This window comes from Chelonia mydas, chromosome 3, assembly GCF_015237465.2.
Source record: "Chelonia mydas isolate rCheMyd1 chromosome 3, rCheMyd1.pri.v2, whole genome shotgun sequence".
NCBI classification, from domain to species: domain Eukaryota; kingdom Metazoa; phylum Chordata; order Testudines; family Cheloniidae; genus Chelonia; species Chelonia mydas.
This window is the reverse complement of record NC_057851.1, coordinates 30659756-30675271: the sequence shown is the minus strand read 5'-3', so window position 1 is coordinate 30675271 and position 15516 is coordinate 30659756. Positions and strand designations below refer to the sequence as shown.

General features: G+C 36.6%; 1 protein-coding gene across 8 annotated transcripts in view; it reads right to left on the bottom strand.

Moving 5' to 3' along the window:
• The window catches only part of KIDINS220 (kinase D interacting substrate 220), a 175061-nt gene that overhangs the window by 129524 nt on the left and 30021 nt on the right, over positions 1–15516 (bottom strand). For all 8 annotated transcript variants that reach the window (XM_043542283.1, XM_043542281.1, XM_037894114.2 and 5 more), the window contains 7 exons: positions 14467–14565; positions 13520–13621; positions 10386–10484; positions 8358–8555; positions 5572–5670; positions 1110–1208; positions 216–314 (listed from right to left, as the gene is read on the bottom strand). In XM_043542283.1, the coding sequence (XP_043398218.1) occupies positions 216–314; positions 1110–1208; positions 5572–5670; positions 8358–8555; positions 10386–10484; positions 13520–13621; positions 14467–14565 (795 nt within the window). The remainder of the gene's footprint in view (positions 1–215; positions 315–1109; positions 1209–5571; positions 5671–8357; positions 8556–10385; positions 10485–13519; positions 13622–14466; positions 14566–15516) is intronic.

The window sequence follows — 15516 nt, the reverse complement described above, 5'->3', positions numbered from 1 at the left end:
ATTGGTAGAACTCATGTTGCTTAAGATACCATGATGATGGCTACAGTGTAAGAACTAAAATAAAATATAGGGTATAGGACGGAGAAGTCCATGGATTGCTCCCAAAAGACAGGGCTCTATCTGGCTTCAAAAAACACTCACGATTCACTACCAAACTTGTGTACAAAACTAACATGACTAGACATGCTATAAATCAGTTACCAAATATTCTTTACCTTGTCAATAGCAGAAACCTTAGCTCCTTTATCCAGCAGAAGCTCTACTATATCAATATTTCTCATCTTGGTTGCTTTTATAAGAGGTGTTTCTCCATCCTAAAAGTAAAAAATAGAAGAAAACTTATAAAAACAAATATAAAAACCTCCATACAAAATCATTCCTTTTGAGCAACCATAATTGGAATGTTTTAAAAAACTAAATTCTTTACTTTTAAGAGAGGACACTTTTATCATTCTAGAACCATCACAACATAAAAAAATAGTGCTTCCCAATTTTTCCCTTAAAAATGCACTTACTGTTCAAGAACAGAGTAAACTGATCAAAGGCATTCATCATAAGCAATGTAAATGCCTTTCTACAGCCACTTTATTACACAGTCCAAAGCCAGTTGCTTTCATAACAGTCTAAAGGGCGGGGGGGGTGGGGGTGGGGAATTCCCAAAATATGGCTACCAATGCATTTGGGGAAAAAGTTAAATCGTTGCTATGTATAGTATTCTCTCTTTTCAATTCCTGTACATGCAATCACTGACTGTCAGAGCTCAAGTTTATTACTTATTAGCACAGTCTCTCCTTCTCCCTCACCACATTAACTGCCATTCACTTTACCTCAGCAACACAAGCATCACCAACAAGAGTCTCTCAGTTTCCCTCCAGAATGGCTCTTACTGAGCACTGATTGGTTTCTACCAGCAAAAGGCATGACTACAGAGGGTACAGAGCACTGATTATATAGCACAGAAATATAAAGCTGAAATTAACCAGTATTGTAAGAGTGAACTGTCTGTCTTGCCAATGAAATTGGAATTTGCTGGTACGGTCTCAAATCCATTCAGGAGGAAGACAAAAAACGAACACACCATATCTGTGGTTACAATCCCAGTCACTTACCTTTGTACACATTTCAGTATCAGGATTGCATTGCAAGATATCCCTCACCATTGTAGCATTTCCTTTTTCAACAGCCCAATATAAAGCAGTTTTGCTATCCTACAAAACAAAAACAACAACATTTTCGATTTACATAGCACTTTTCATCCAGCAGCATCCATTTTGTAGACCATATGGGATAATCACTATTTAAAGTAACGGCAAAATTATATCACAGTTCAGGAAAGGCAGAGGACACTACCACATCCAACTAAAACTTCAAGGAAGGTAATTCCTTACACCAGAATTTGGCTAGAAAATAGGGGATAACACCTCTATAAGATGCCAGGAGGATCTTTAACTACTCAAAATAGTTAGGACCTGCTTTAAGTACCATCCAAAAGATAGGTTTCAGAGTAACAGCTGTGTTAGTCTGTATTCGCAAAAAGAAAAGGAGTACTTGTGTCACCTTAGAGACTAACCAATTTATTTGAGCATAAGCTTTCGTGAGCTACAGCTCACTTCATCGGATGCATACTGTGGAAAGTATAGAAGATCTTTTTATACACACAAAGCATGAAAAAATGGGTGTTTACCACTACAAAAGGTTTTCTCTCCCCCCACCCCACTCTCCTGCTGGTAATAGCTTATCTAAAGTGATCACTCTCCTTACAATGTGTATGATAATCAAGGTGGGCCATTTCCAGCACAAATCCAGCACAACTACAATACCCACCTGCGGAAGTGAAGAAACAGATTGATAGAGCCAGAAGAGTTCCCAGAAGTCACTTACTACAGGACAGGCCTAACAAAGAAAATAACAGAATGCCACTAGCCGTCACCTTCAGCCCCCAACTAAAACCCCTCCAACGCATTATTAAGGATCTACAACCTATCCTGAAGGATGACCCAACACTCTCACAAATCTTGGGAGACAGGCCAGTCCTTGCCTACAGACAGCCCCCCAACCTGAAGCAAATACTCACCAGCAACCACATACCACACAACAGAATCACTAACCCAGGAACCTATCCTTGCAACAAAGCCTGTTGCCAACTCTGCCCACATATCTATTCAGGGGACACCATCACAGGGCCTAATAACATCAGCCACACTATCAGAGGCTCGTTCACCTGCACATCCACCAACGTGATATATGCCATCATGTGCCAGCAATGCCCCTCTGCCATGTACATTGGTCAAACTGGACAGTCTCTACGTAAAAGAATAAATGGACACAAATCAGATGTCAAGAATTATAACATTCATAAACCAGTTGGAGAACACTTCAATCTCTCTGGTCACGCGATTACAGACATGAAAGTTGCGATATTACAACAAAAAAACTTCAAAACCAGACTCCAGCAAGAGACTATTGAATTGGAATTCATTTGCAAATTGGATACAATTAACTTAGGCTTGAATAGAGACTGGGAGTGGCTAAGTCATTATGCAAGGTAACCTATTTCCCCTTGTTTTTTCTCCCCCCCCCCGGCCGTTCTTGTTAAACCCTGGATTTGTGCTGGAAATGGCCCACCTTGATTATCATACACATTGTAAGGAGAGTGATCACTTTAGATAAGCTATTACCAACAGGAGAGTGGGGTGGGGGGAGAGAAAACCTTTTGTAGTGGTAAACACCCATTTTTTCATGCTTTGTGTGTATAAAAAGATCTTCTATACTTTCCACAGTATGCATCCGATGAAGTGAGCTGTAGCTCACAAAAGCTTATGCTCAAATAAATTGGTTAATCCAAAAGATGGCATTTCCAACAACACAGCAATTCCTAACACCATACTAGGGCATTGCTTCAGTCATGACTCAGAGGGAAATGTACTACCTATGGAAAAATCAACACCATTTCTTGCAGATTGCTAGGCTTTCTCAGATAGGTTTTACAATCCAAATACAGAAAAGGCCCAAATCTTCTTCACTTGCAAGATCAGAGATCTTTGTACTGAGTTTTTAGATAGCTATGAAAAATAAATCGTGAACATGTAGTCAGCCAAGAGCTAATGAACAATTCAGTCCATCCCTTCACCCAGGACTGGCTTGCTGGAAGCAGTAGGGCAGGGACAAATGGGGAATTCTCACACACTATGTAACATTAATGGGGAAAGAAAGGAAGCCTACAGAGAGACGAGCATGCAAGGCAATCTGATTGGATGATTCATCTCTATGAGGCCTGAGTACCACCCAAGATGTAGTGCACAGGGCAATGATGGGAACTGTGCTGGCCAATGCAACAAAGCCTTCAAGCCATCCTAATTTGGTCAGACACCTTGGTGACTGTACAAGCAGATCCAAGACATGGGTTCGACTTCCTGTCCCACCCTATGTATGTTTTTTTTTCCCATCCACTCTCAAGTTCAAAGAAGGGCACTAGTGGGGAACTATCTGCTGGGCTTGCAAGTAGTTCATGAATTGGGAGCCAGGGAAGAGACATGAAGGCTTGCAATACAGAGTTCCATCATGTCAGTTGCCATTGTATACATGTGGTAGATTTCCAGTTGTAGATATTTTTGGATTGGTATGGTGTCCAGCCAACTGGACTGTTTCTGTTGGAATTCCTCTCATGTTGATGGTTCATACATCCAATCACAAAAGTAGCTCCAGGTCTGAGGAGCAGCTCCTTTTTCTTCTCCCTGTCACAAGAGCTTCTAGTAGCAGAAGCTACTCTTTGTTTTACAGGTCTCCAAGCTCTTTCTTTGCATGTACAGAAGGCAGTAGAAGTTAGAGCCAGCACAAAGGACCAGAAGAAAATGCTTCACAGTCTACAGTACTGGAACCACTAGTATAAGAGACTGGCTCTGGTGATCAGTTCAGTGCCTGACTATGTTGTGCTTAGGCAGGATCAAGGGGTTCCAGATTTATGGTCAAGAAAGAATGGAAGGTCTCACCACTAGAGAGTTAGCTTATACGTACATAGTCATTTTGTTTAGTGTGCTGGCAGACCCACTGAGAACTCTGGCCTATTTGCATGGCCTGGGGTTTAAATATTTAGCCAAAAAATACAGTCATTTTTAAATTTAGATTTAAAACTTGGTCTACAAGTCATACAATTTCTCCAAGCAGAGCTTGGGGAAAAAATCCACTTGTTTACTCCCCAAGGACAAGCAGGAAACTTTTATAGGCAATGATCATCAACTTTTGCAGAATCAAAAGATTTTCTTTAAAAATAATATTCTAGCTCTTTTGCCTGAGAAGATAACCTGATAACCCTTCAAAAACTAACCATATATGAATCGATGTAGTGTTGTCTAAGTCTGCCAACAGACTACTGAAGTAGTCTACTTCATCTCTACTTTTCATTATAATTTTAGCAAGCTACAGTACAATGAAAAATTATCTGGCTTTAGTCTGTTTTCACTGGCAGAGAATTCACACCAGAGAATCAGGCCAGCTTTGTCCCACTGTTGCTTGGAAAAGCTCTGACCTTCCCCAGAAGCTGTTCAGTGAGGAAGAAGTAAAAAACAGAGACTTGGGGAAGGAGGTCAAGCAGTGGTGACCCAACCTTCCCTCTTCAATGTAGCAGCCAAGCAACTACAAGAACGTTTTCCTTTTCCATTCCAGTATCCTGAGGACATTGAAGGGCTCCAAATTTATCAGACATGTAGTAGACAAAAGCTGATATGACAAAGACGGAACTCACAAGCAGGGTCCAGTGACAGCATGCTGGAAGGAGGCCTAAAAAAACCCTCCCCCTTTCATAGCTGCTGGGGGAGACAGCTTGGCTTCTCTCTTGGTCATTGCACAGACACTGAGGCACCAAATCTATTTTTTTTGTGGCTAGTAAGTTTAGTGTTCTAGCAAGTAGTGCATGGGTGCTTTACTACACGCCAACATACAGGTGGTGGGGAAAGGTTAAAGGAGTAGAAGGAACGATTGGATGTGACAAGCTTGAAAACAGAAATACAGTATTGGGAGAGAGGCTTTAGAGGGAGAAGAAAGAAGAGGAAGAAGACATGGAAGAAGATAGAAAAAGTGAGTAGAAGCACAGTGTGGAAGAAAAAACTAACAGTAATTGATAATAATGCAGAGTATTAAAAGAAAAAAAAAAAGTGGAGTTAAGCCAGGAAGGGAAAGAAGTTCTAACAAAAACAAGAAACATGTTTTGAGTAGGCCCGGTCAAATAGTACTGACAACAATATATTTAATATAATTTATTCAGCAAATATGTTATGGGAATACTGGTAAAATGCATCAAATATATTCAATAAATATTTTTTCTTTTAGGTAATTAAAAGTAAAAAGTTGGTTGACAACATATTTTTATTAAATACAGCATATAAGATGTATTCCTTCAAGAGCAAGAGCAGTGTCAGAAGAGATTTTTTTTCTTCATACTAGTTAGTAGACTTTGTCCTCTGGCTGGTAAGACTATGGACAAATTTTTCAAGCTGTATTTTTCAGGGAACTGTACAATTCTCAACTTCCCATTCCACCATAAAAAACAAAACAAAACACCGCCATTGTACTTACCTGACCTCTAATGTCTATGTCAGCATATTTATGTAGCAGGGCCCTCACAATTTCAACATGACCTCCTCTAACAGCCCCTATCAACACAGTGTCTCCACTCTGAAAATAAATTAAATGATAGAAAACAGGAGCAATAGGTTAATCTTCCCTCATTTGATTAAAATGATTTACCAAAAAGAAAACATAATATTTTGCCTGAAAATCACATTAGGTGACAAATTATAGCCTATGAACATATAAATCATGTCAATTTTTACTAAATCTTTATGTAATGAAATTCAGATTACCTATTAGTAGTTTACACTGGTTAAATATACTCAGAGAGTAGAAAAAGCTTCCATTTTTCAACAAGTATTTTTATTGCAAAGAGGTCAAACATTAAGCGTTTGAAGTAAAACCTAATCATGTGCAAGATTACAATTTGAGGAACCAAATCTTAAAATAAAGCAAGCATAGAAAGAACAAGAAAGAATAAATATGGGAAAAGATAAATTTTTCTTGCTTAATTCTGTGTTAATTCATAGGTGTTCATACAGAAAAATCATTCTGAAGTCCTTCAGGAATTTGTGCTTTTTCTTCATAGAGCAATGGGTTTTTTTTTTGATAAATAAATGCTGTGCACATGGGGCTGATTCTGGTCTCAGTTACTCCAACATAAAAAAGAAGACGTAACTTCGCAGAAGTTATTGGAATTATATGAGTATACAATCTGAAGAATAAGGCCTAAAATCCAATATAAATTTTATTTAACTCCTCTCAATTCACATAATTTGTAATTGTTATAACATACAAAAACTGAAGCCATGAACTGATATGACATGTCTAATTTTTTTCCACAGTGAAACAGAGAAAATAAATGCCATCAGTAAATGAACAAGTATCTAAACATAATCACCATTTTGTATAAGCAGTCTAAGGGCGTGAATTTCAGTAACATCCCCTCCTTTAGTATTTAGTAGCAAAATACTAAACTTAAATGCACCAAGTCAAAATCGGTGCTAGTGCTCCCACTATTCACTATTTTAAATCCCTCTGTATAAAACTGTTTTCATTTGCAGCGACAACCAGAATCAAAATAGTATTATTCTATCTCAAAATTTTCTTTTTTTCTTTTCTTTTTGTCACAGTAATTTGTACCAAAAAGAAAAGGGGGGATAGGGGATGGGAGAGCATATAATAAAATTAAGTATCCTTTGGAACTGTGAAATAATTACTCAACCAATACCATACCTCAAATTGGGACCCAAATCAGAAAATTTAAGAATGAGGAATTCCAATCCATGCCAATTAGAAGTCACTACATATCTGGCTCCTAACAGAAGGTGAGAGTATTAAGTATTTTAACCTTTGTTTCTGTAAGACCAATAATTTTTCATGCCACATACGCCATCAGACACACACTGCAGTTTAGTACAAAACTGTTTAGGAGACACATGAAGTGGATATTTAAGTGTGGAAACCATTAGCGGCAAAAAAAATTTTTTTTTGACTTTTTGAACTCTGGCAGCAACCATTGAGAGTTTTTGTCACTGAGCCAAATGTATTATGTGTTAGTATTTAGCAGAACAAAATATTAGCTGTTTAATAGTATAGATCAATGCCTACTAATTCTGTCAAGCTCAAAGATATCAGACCTTACAATAACCTCATTCTGATTACTATCTTCCCCCACCTCCTGCAGCCGTCGCCAAATGACTTTCAATATGATTTAAGCCTCTGCTATCAAAAAAACACTAGAGCAGTGGAGTCACAAGAGGTAGTAGCATAGATATAATTCACTGCGATCATTACTGCTGCTGTAAAATGATTCCTAGCATTTTTATGCATCAGTTTTGCCTATATACTTTCAAACTGAGCCAATGTCCTTTGTTTTAGAACTAGAAAAGAATGCTTAACACTTTGATTTCCAATCATAACAGCTTGTGAAATATTAGCTGCTAAATTTCTATCACTACTGAAGAAAGAAAAAGCAAGATGTCAATCCAGAATGACTCTACCTTGTAACTTGACAGTGCTAGAAACACTTTAGAAACTATTAAAACTGCCTCCAGACCCCTTACATTTTTCTAAGCACCTGCTGTGTCAGGAAAAAAAAGACTGATCTCTGTTAAAAGTGAAAAAGGCATTGAAAATTAAAAGAAAGTGACTTTCTGGTAAACAATATTTATTTAATTAATATTAATGCTAGAAGGGACAACCCTGATCCCTTATTCTTATTTGCTGAATAACAAAGAACATAGAATATCAACCAGTAATTCCAGCAAGGGAGGGTATTATTCTTCACCACCCAATAAATGAATCCTGAGTTCAATATACTATGGTTGATCTACAGCATATCTTTTGGAAGGACATCAAAAAACAAAAAGGAGCATCTGTTAAGAAACTCAAGTGGATAGTCCCACAGTGTATTGCACTGCTGTGTTAACCCAGGCCCTGAATGGATTTCATGACTCTTACAAACCAAGGGAGCTGGAAAAAGGCATGCTGAAGAGGTGACATTAGTCCACCTATACGTTAGTGGCAACTGGTAATGCCAGAAGAATGTTAGACTTTCTTTAGCTCTATACAAATAACATTTCTTTTTCCTATCAAGCACGTTGCCCATGGCTGATTTAAAATGGTAACACAAAAGTCTGCCACCTAGTTGCAGAAAATTAAAAAATAAATATGAAAATACGTAGTTTACATATGAGTTAATAACACCACTATACACTATATAAAGTTATGCAGGCTAATATATCAGGCATATGTTTGACACCAAGTTTATCATCAGAGCACTTACTAACCCTATCAGGAATGTTCACATAAGTTCCTGCATCAAGTAGATCCTGAACAATTTCAGTATGCCCTTCCTTCGATGCAATCATCAAAGCTGTATTTCCATCTTTATCTGTTAAATTTACATTTGGGTTCCTTTTCAGAATTTCCTTTACTGAGTCAGTGTAACCACCTTTTACTGCCACAATAAGTGCAGTCATAGAGTTCTGAAAAAAAAGAAGAAATTATTACACCCTAAATAAGAAATACAAATAATTACAATACCTGAACACTGCAAGCTATCTAAAGAAGAATGAAAGATTTCTCATGAAAGTATCAAATACTTTCTCGAGCATTCAAATGTTAGCACAGATATTTATTAAATGTACCATATATGGCAGTATGTACTTTATAAAGTTTAAAAATAAACAGGCACTATCTCAAAGAGCTTTCTAAATGCAAGTGTGAAATCCTAAAGCAATTTGTCATAACTTCTGAAAAAAATATGAACTGTACAATCTTTCTGCATTATTATGAAAATCATATCAGTGCACTAAATATGCCAATTCCACTTCAGAAAAATAAATTAGAACCACTTTTTTTATTTGTTTACCCCAGAACAAACTGTTTTTTTATTGCACACTTTGAAGTGAGAATATTACCCTCCACTGTCCCTCCTCCAACCATCTGAAGAGTTATCTAGAATGAAATGCTAATGAGATAGCAAAGTTTTCACCAGCAACTAGACTAATACCCTTACATTAAGTAGTATGTTTCTTCTTGAGCAGTCTCACTAATTTCAGTAGGATTATTTAAAGAGTATTTGAAGTACTTTTCAGAGTAAGAATATCACAATTTAAATGTGAGTGATATGAAATGTTTAAATTATAAGACGAATGCTGAAACATTTTGGGGGGGGGGGGGTAACTTTTTTTGTTTTTTTGTAGGGGTTATTCGCAGCACCCACTTTAACCTGTATAATTAGAGCAATTTAAATATTCATTTTCATCAAAAATCCATGTGTTGTGACGCCAAATAGAATTCCTGTTTTACTAGTTTAGGGCTTGACTATTATTTCAGTACCCATGCATCAACATACAGTGTATACTGAGAAAGTGCACTACTACACTCAAACTCAACATTTGTCTTCATCAAAGCACAACATTGTTTCTGAATTCAGGATGCAATTCATTTACATGAATTCTTGGGAACTGTCAGCTTATTCTATCACATTAGGCCCCAATCCTGTAAAGAGAACTGCTCAGGTGTAGGGGTTTGCCTGCATGTTTCCTTTGCAGGACTAAAGATGACAAAGACTGCTGCCGTATGTATTTAATGTAAGTACTGTGTGTTCTTATGGAATTTTTATTGAACATTTTATGCAGAGAGGTCACCTTTCTAAATGAACTAATTACATTATTTTCAATTCAAATATCGAACACTGTTCAATAACTATTTTAAAATAAAAACAGCCTTTCAGTTATAAGACAAAACAGGCAATTAAAGCAATAAGTTTTAAACATATTATCTGGAAAACATGAAGAGCCACAGCAACTTTTATATATGATTTATTATTCAAATAGCAACATGTGATAGGTGCTTGGCCTACCAAGATTCTGCCTATCATTGAGCTTTGACACAGCAGTTAAATCTCTAAAAATAGCAACTGACAATCTATTAAGTTGTGACTCTTAAAACATAGCACAGATGTTCCTTTTCATTGTATAAATCCAAAGAAATTAAATGTGTGCCACTATTTTCCACTACTTCTGTAATGTATCTGTTAAATTTAAAATTCATCATTTAAAAAATTATATAGCAATGTCACAGCTGAGAGTACAAAATCCATAGTCATAAAAAGCTCTCTGATAGTTTGATTTCTTGTATGTCTTTTTGATTAGATCTTAAAAAATAACCTGCACACAGATCAAGGCCAATAAATTGCTTTTTCTTCATTGCTTTGTTTTATTTTTGCACACCAGAAAGGTCAATCTGTTTATGCTAGAAACAAGAGATGTGGACACATCTTACCATGGAAAACAAAATTAGTTACTTACAGCCCCTTCTTGATCAACATCAGCACCCATCTGCAGCAAGTATTTCACACATTCCAAATGACCCTTCCTAGCAGCCCAAATCAATGGTGTGGTTCCATACTATAAACAAAATCAATCACAAAATTTATTAATATGTTCTTCAAATTGAGTTACTGTATTTAATGTCAAGAATGGACTAGTGTCCTATACTGTCTAGCAGAGTGTGCTCGGCACTATAAAATACACAAAAATAAAGACAGGCCTTGCCTTCCCCAATTATTTTACAGTATAAAAAAAAAGATACACCCCTCATAATCGCAACAGATGCATATCATAGGAGTGGAGTTTTAGGGAAAAGTTTTGAGAAGACACTGGTATCTTAGCATACTGGGTTATTCCCTGGATAGGAGGCAACATGTGAAAATTCATGGAGGTGAGAGCTGGAGAAGGAATTAACAGCACAGTGATGCTAAATTGACAGGTTTCAGAGTAACAGCCGTGTTAGTCTGTATTCGTAAAAAGAAAAGGAGTACTTGTGGCACCTTAGAGACTAACCAGTTTATTTGAGCATGAGCTTTCGTGAGCTACAGCTCACTTCATCGGATGCATAGCATATCGATATGCTATGCATCCGATGAAGTGAGCTGTAGCTCACGAAAGCTCATGCTCAAATAAACTGGTTAGTCTCTAAGGTGCCACAAGTACTCCTTTTCTTTTTAGTGATGCTAAAATCACTGGTAGAAAGACAGAATAGGGGAAGATAAGACCCACAATGTAAGCATTTGGGGCTATAGTGTCAAGAAATTTAAACATAAAGCAGTGCACAAGGGGTTTACCGGGGGCAGGAAAGAAACAGGGAAGTGCACAAAGTGGTGATGGATGTATTTTCGGTGGATCAGGGGAAGATGTAGTGCAAGCATAAGGGCAGTTACTGAAGATCCTATAGTATTTCAAGTTAGAAGACTATGGAGGACTGAACAAGTATTCTGGATTCATCAAAGTTTCAATAAGGTCTCAACAGTCTGCAAGAGCTGTGTATTAGTTTCCGAAGGACTCTGAGGTGCAGGATTTGATTTACAAAACCACAAGGCCCCAGTCCAACAAAGTAACTAAGCATATGCTTTACTTTAAATCATGTGAATAGTAGGCCCATTGACTTCAATGGGAATATGCTCATGCTAAAAGTTAAGTATGTGTTTAAGGCATTTGTTAGATAAGGGATTAAATGATTTCAGTCTTTCCCATTTGAGAGACCACCTCCCTCCCCATGTAATATTGCTGCTAGTGTGGTAAGCTTAGGCAATGACCTTTTAGTCCTCTGCTTTTGAAATAAGAGAGAGAGCGCTTATGGTAAGACTTTTTTTTTTTTTTTTTTGGAGGGATCCTTGACAAACTCAATTCCTCCTCCCTACCCTAGCCCCAAAATTTCAGAGTATGCTTCAACATGCATCTAATTTCTTAGGCATTTTATGAAGGGTTTGGTTGAAAACTACAGTTCAGATAGGGAAGGGAATTTATTTTCAGATTAATAATTTAACCTGTGATTGAGAACAGTGTTTGGTTAATTTTTGTATTAATCAGTGTGTATAAGCATCAAGATTTCATGAAAGGCAGCTTTTACATTTAAAAAATAAAGATATATATTGTAGGAAATCCTGTACAGCTGTTCTTTGAAAGTTACTTAATACAAGGAATAAAATCCTATAATTAATGACTACTAATTTCATCGGGAAAAAGATTGTTTGAAAGATCAATCTGAGGAGTATTTTCAGACACATGCAATTTTTAAAAAATTATTATTTTACTCTATGGAGAGCCATACAATCTGTTTTTAGACAGAGACATCCTGAGCACCACAAAGGGGTCACTTAATAGCAGCTGTTTATAAAAGGAAACTGACTAGCAACCGAGTCAGTTTTTACAGATGGAAGTGTAAAGAGCTTGTGTGAGGAAAGGGTTTTATTCCTGTAACTCTAAGAGTCTCATCGAGGACTTAAAATTAACAACCCAAATTTCAAAAGTAAGCTTCCCTAATAAATAATATGTCCCTTAAGATGAGACAGAGTCGGGGATTAAAAGAACAAGCAATGTTTTGATGTTGTATTGTTATTCAGGACAATGAAAAACAATATAGAAAGTTAAAATATTAAGTTCTTTTTTTTTTAAATGACCTTCCAGTTTGCAAAATGGAAAACGAAATGAAATGTTTGTTTCAAAACTCAGTACTTAGTAATTTACTTCCATTTTCTTCCTTCGGTTAAGTGTCATCAATCTGCATTTTCATTATCACACTGACCCATGCCTTGGAACAGGAACTTTTAAAAAAATCCAAAGAATATTTAATCGTCCAGGAAGTAACTTTGAATTAAAAAAATAATTTTGTCATCCAATTTCTCCTGAATATTTCAACTAAACCTTAAAAATAAATATTATTTATTTTAAAGTTTTTTTATGATCTCATCTTTATTAGGTGATCAAACTTATTTGTGAAAGCAATAAGATGCAGGTGGTGTTCTCTCACCTGGCCTATTAAGTTTATTTATTTAGTCTGAAGCTGTGTTTTTTTATTTAATCTGAAGCTGTGTTTTCAGAAGCTATTTGCTATGGAACAGTGATCAGCTAACTGGTCAAAAAGCTACACTTCACAAAATGAAGTTACCACATTTTAAATGCTTGCAATTTTAACTCCTTTCTCACAGGCTTCTAGATACCAGAATTATATATGTATGCAAGTCAGGTTAGCACTGTTTCCAAAAGCTATAGAAGCAAAAGGAGAAAAACATGATTTAAGGCAATCAGTGTTCACTGCAATATTTTGATATTATATTTAGTATATTACTCACTGTAAACTATTATATACTATGAAGCAAGATTTGCAAAGGATACTTGCCAAGCCAGTGACTTGGTCCATACCACAGGGATTTTAACCATGTGAGCAAAAAAATGTAATTTAGTCAAATTTTTCAGAATCAGTGACAGATGTTTTAGTCAGAAAATGTATAAATTTTGAAATTCTTGCATAAATGAAATGTTTAATGAAGAGAAATTCTGGATATTATATGCTAGATAATTTCCTTGACGTTTAACACTCTTTCCTGGGCTGTACAAACAATTCTGTAATAATATAAAAATGCTAAACAAACATCATAGCTTACTTTATCAGAGCAGTTGACTTTAGCTCCATGTTGCAGTAACAGATGTACTATATCCGAGTGGCCACGTCCTGCTGCCCAAATGATTGGATAAACGCTATATTGCTTGGATCAGATAACAACAATATAAAAACTAAGCCATGGAAACAAAAACATATTCTTAACTCTACTTGTTTTATACATTATTTATACATTAATATCTATTAGAATGGCCTCAGTCTTCATAAAACATGAAAGGAAATACACACAAAATTATCTATTGATCATACTTCAGTAACTGTTGCCAATTAAATGGATTAGTCAGTAGTAGAAAAGTCATGTATTGTTTGGAAACAGTTATTCTTAACAAGGATTTAAAAAGATTATATCCTAATAGCTCACTATTTACACAGTTGTAATGACAAACAGAACATAAAACGCACTACGTACGTATACACCACGTACATATACACCATATACACCTTCTAACATCAATGGGAGCTAATAATGCCAACACATGCAGAAGACAGAATAGAGCCCCAAAAATCAGTATCATGACTAGTCTTCTCAGGAGTATCTGTATATATGACACAGTTACAACCCACACTATTTGTTAGTTACCGAGAAATAATTAAAACAAGAGATGTTACTACTCTTAATTATATAAATGTTTATTCAATTATTGATTTCTAGAAATAAAGTAATTAAAACTGAATAGAATTCTCCTTCTACTGTACATGGCTTAATACACATAGAAATTACTGTCACTATCTTAATATCTTCCTGATGTAAACTTTACTGAAATCTTTAACATCATCTGCTCCAATGACACTAAATCATAAAACTATCACTTTATTGCCATGAAATGCAGTATAAAATTTTGTATAAAACTCATAGTTCTTCTCAAGAGACTACTACTACACAATTCAGGTTTTTGAGGAATATTTCTCTTCTCAAAGATCAAACCTTACCTGCCCAGTGATGTTTGGGTTTGCTCCTTTCTCAAGAAGCAGCTCAGCTACTTTAGTACAACCTTTATATGATGCCCACATTAGGGCTGTCCACCCTCCCTGTCAAACACAACAAAGAAAAATATTAGAGAGATTTATTTAAAACCTATATTTATGCATTTTTTGTTGCACACCTGTTCTTAGACTCCTGTTTATGAGCCTATCACAAGCAATAGTGACAAATGTTGCCATCTAACTAGTCTAAAAATTCAAACATGTAACATTTAAAATTAAACTTTTTTTGCTGCAACATACAGAACTTAGGGCAGGAGGTGGGGAGGAGGAAGAAAAATGCTCTCCTAAATGATTTTATCAAACTTGCCGCAGATAAAATCAGACTTCAAACAAAAGCACTGCGGAATCTAGTTTGAATAAGATGCTTCCATAATGGCTCTCAAATGAAAGTGGACAAACCTGCCAATGTTACAGTTGAATAAAAGTTATTGGGAAACTCACGGACAAATCTGAATTCACTGTTCTATAAAACTAAACAGACGGAGTTCAAGAGCATGGCTTGCCACTTGAATGTGCATGTTTCCATAAAGGAAAAGTATACAGTAGCTCCTCACTTAAGCTTGTACTGGTTTACATTGTTTCGTTATTAGGTTGCTGATCTATTAGAGAACATACTCCTTTAAAGTCCTGCAATGTTCCTTTATAACCTTGTTTGGCTCCCCCACTCCGCCTGCACGGTGCTCCTGCCGGGGCCCGGGGCTTGCCCGCTCCGCCCGCCAGGCATTCCAGCCAGGAAGAGTGTGGGGGCTTGTCCTGTTCCACCCTCCCAGGGCTCCTGCTCCACTCCACCCGCCCGGTGCGCCTGCTGGGGAGGTGGGTCAGGGCACCCCACGCTGTCCACCCAGCATTTCAGCCAGGGACCGGGCAAGCCCCAACGCCCCGACCCCAAGCTTCAAAATCATAATTGGTGAGTACAGTATTAAATTGTTTGTTTAAAATTATTTAAAACTTATACTGTATATGTATATAATGTCTTTTGTCTGGAGAAAAAAAATT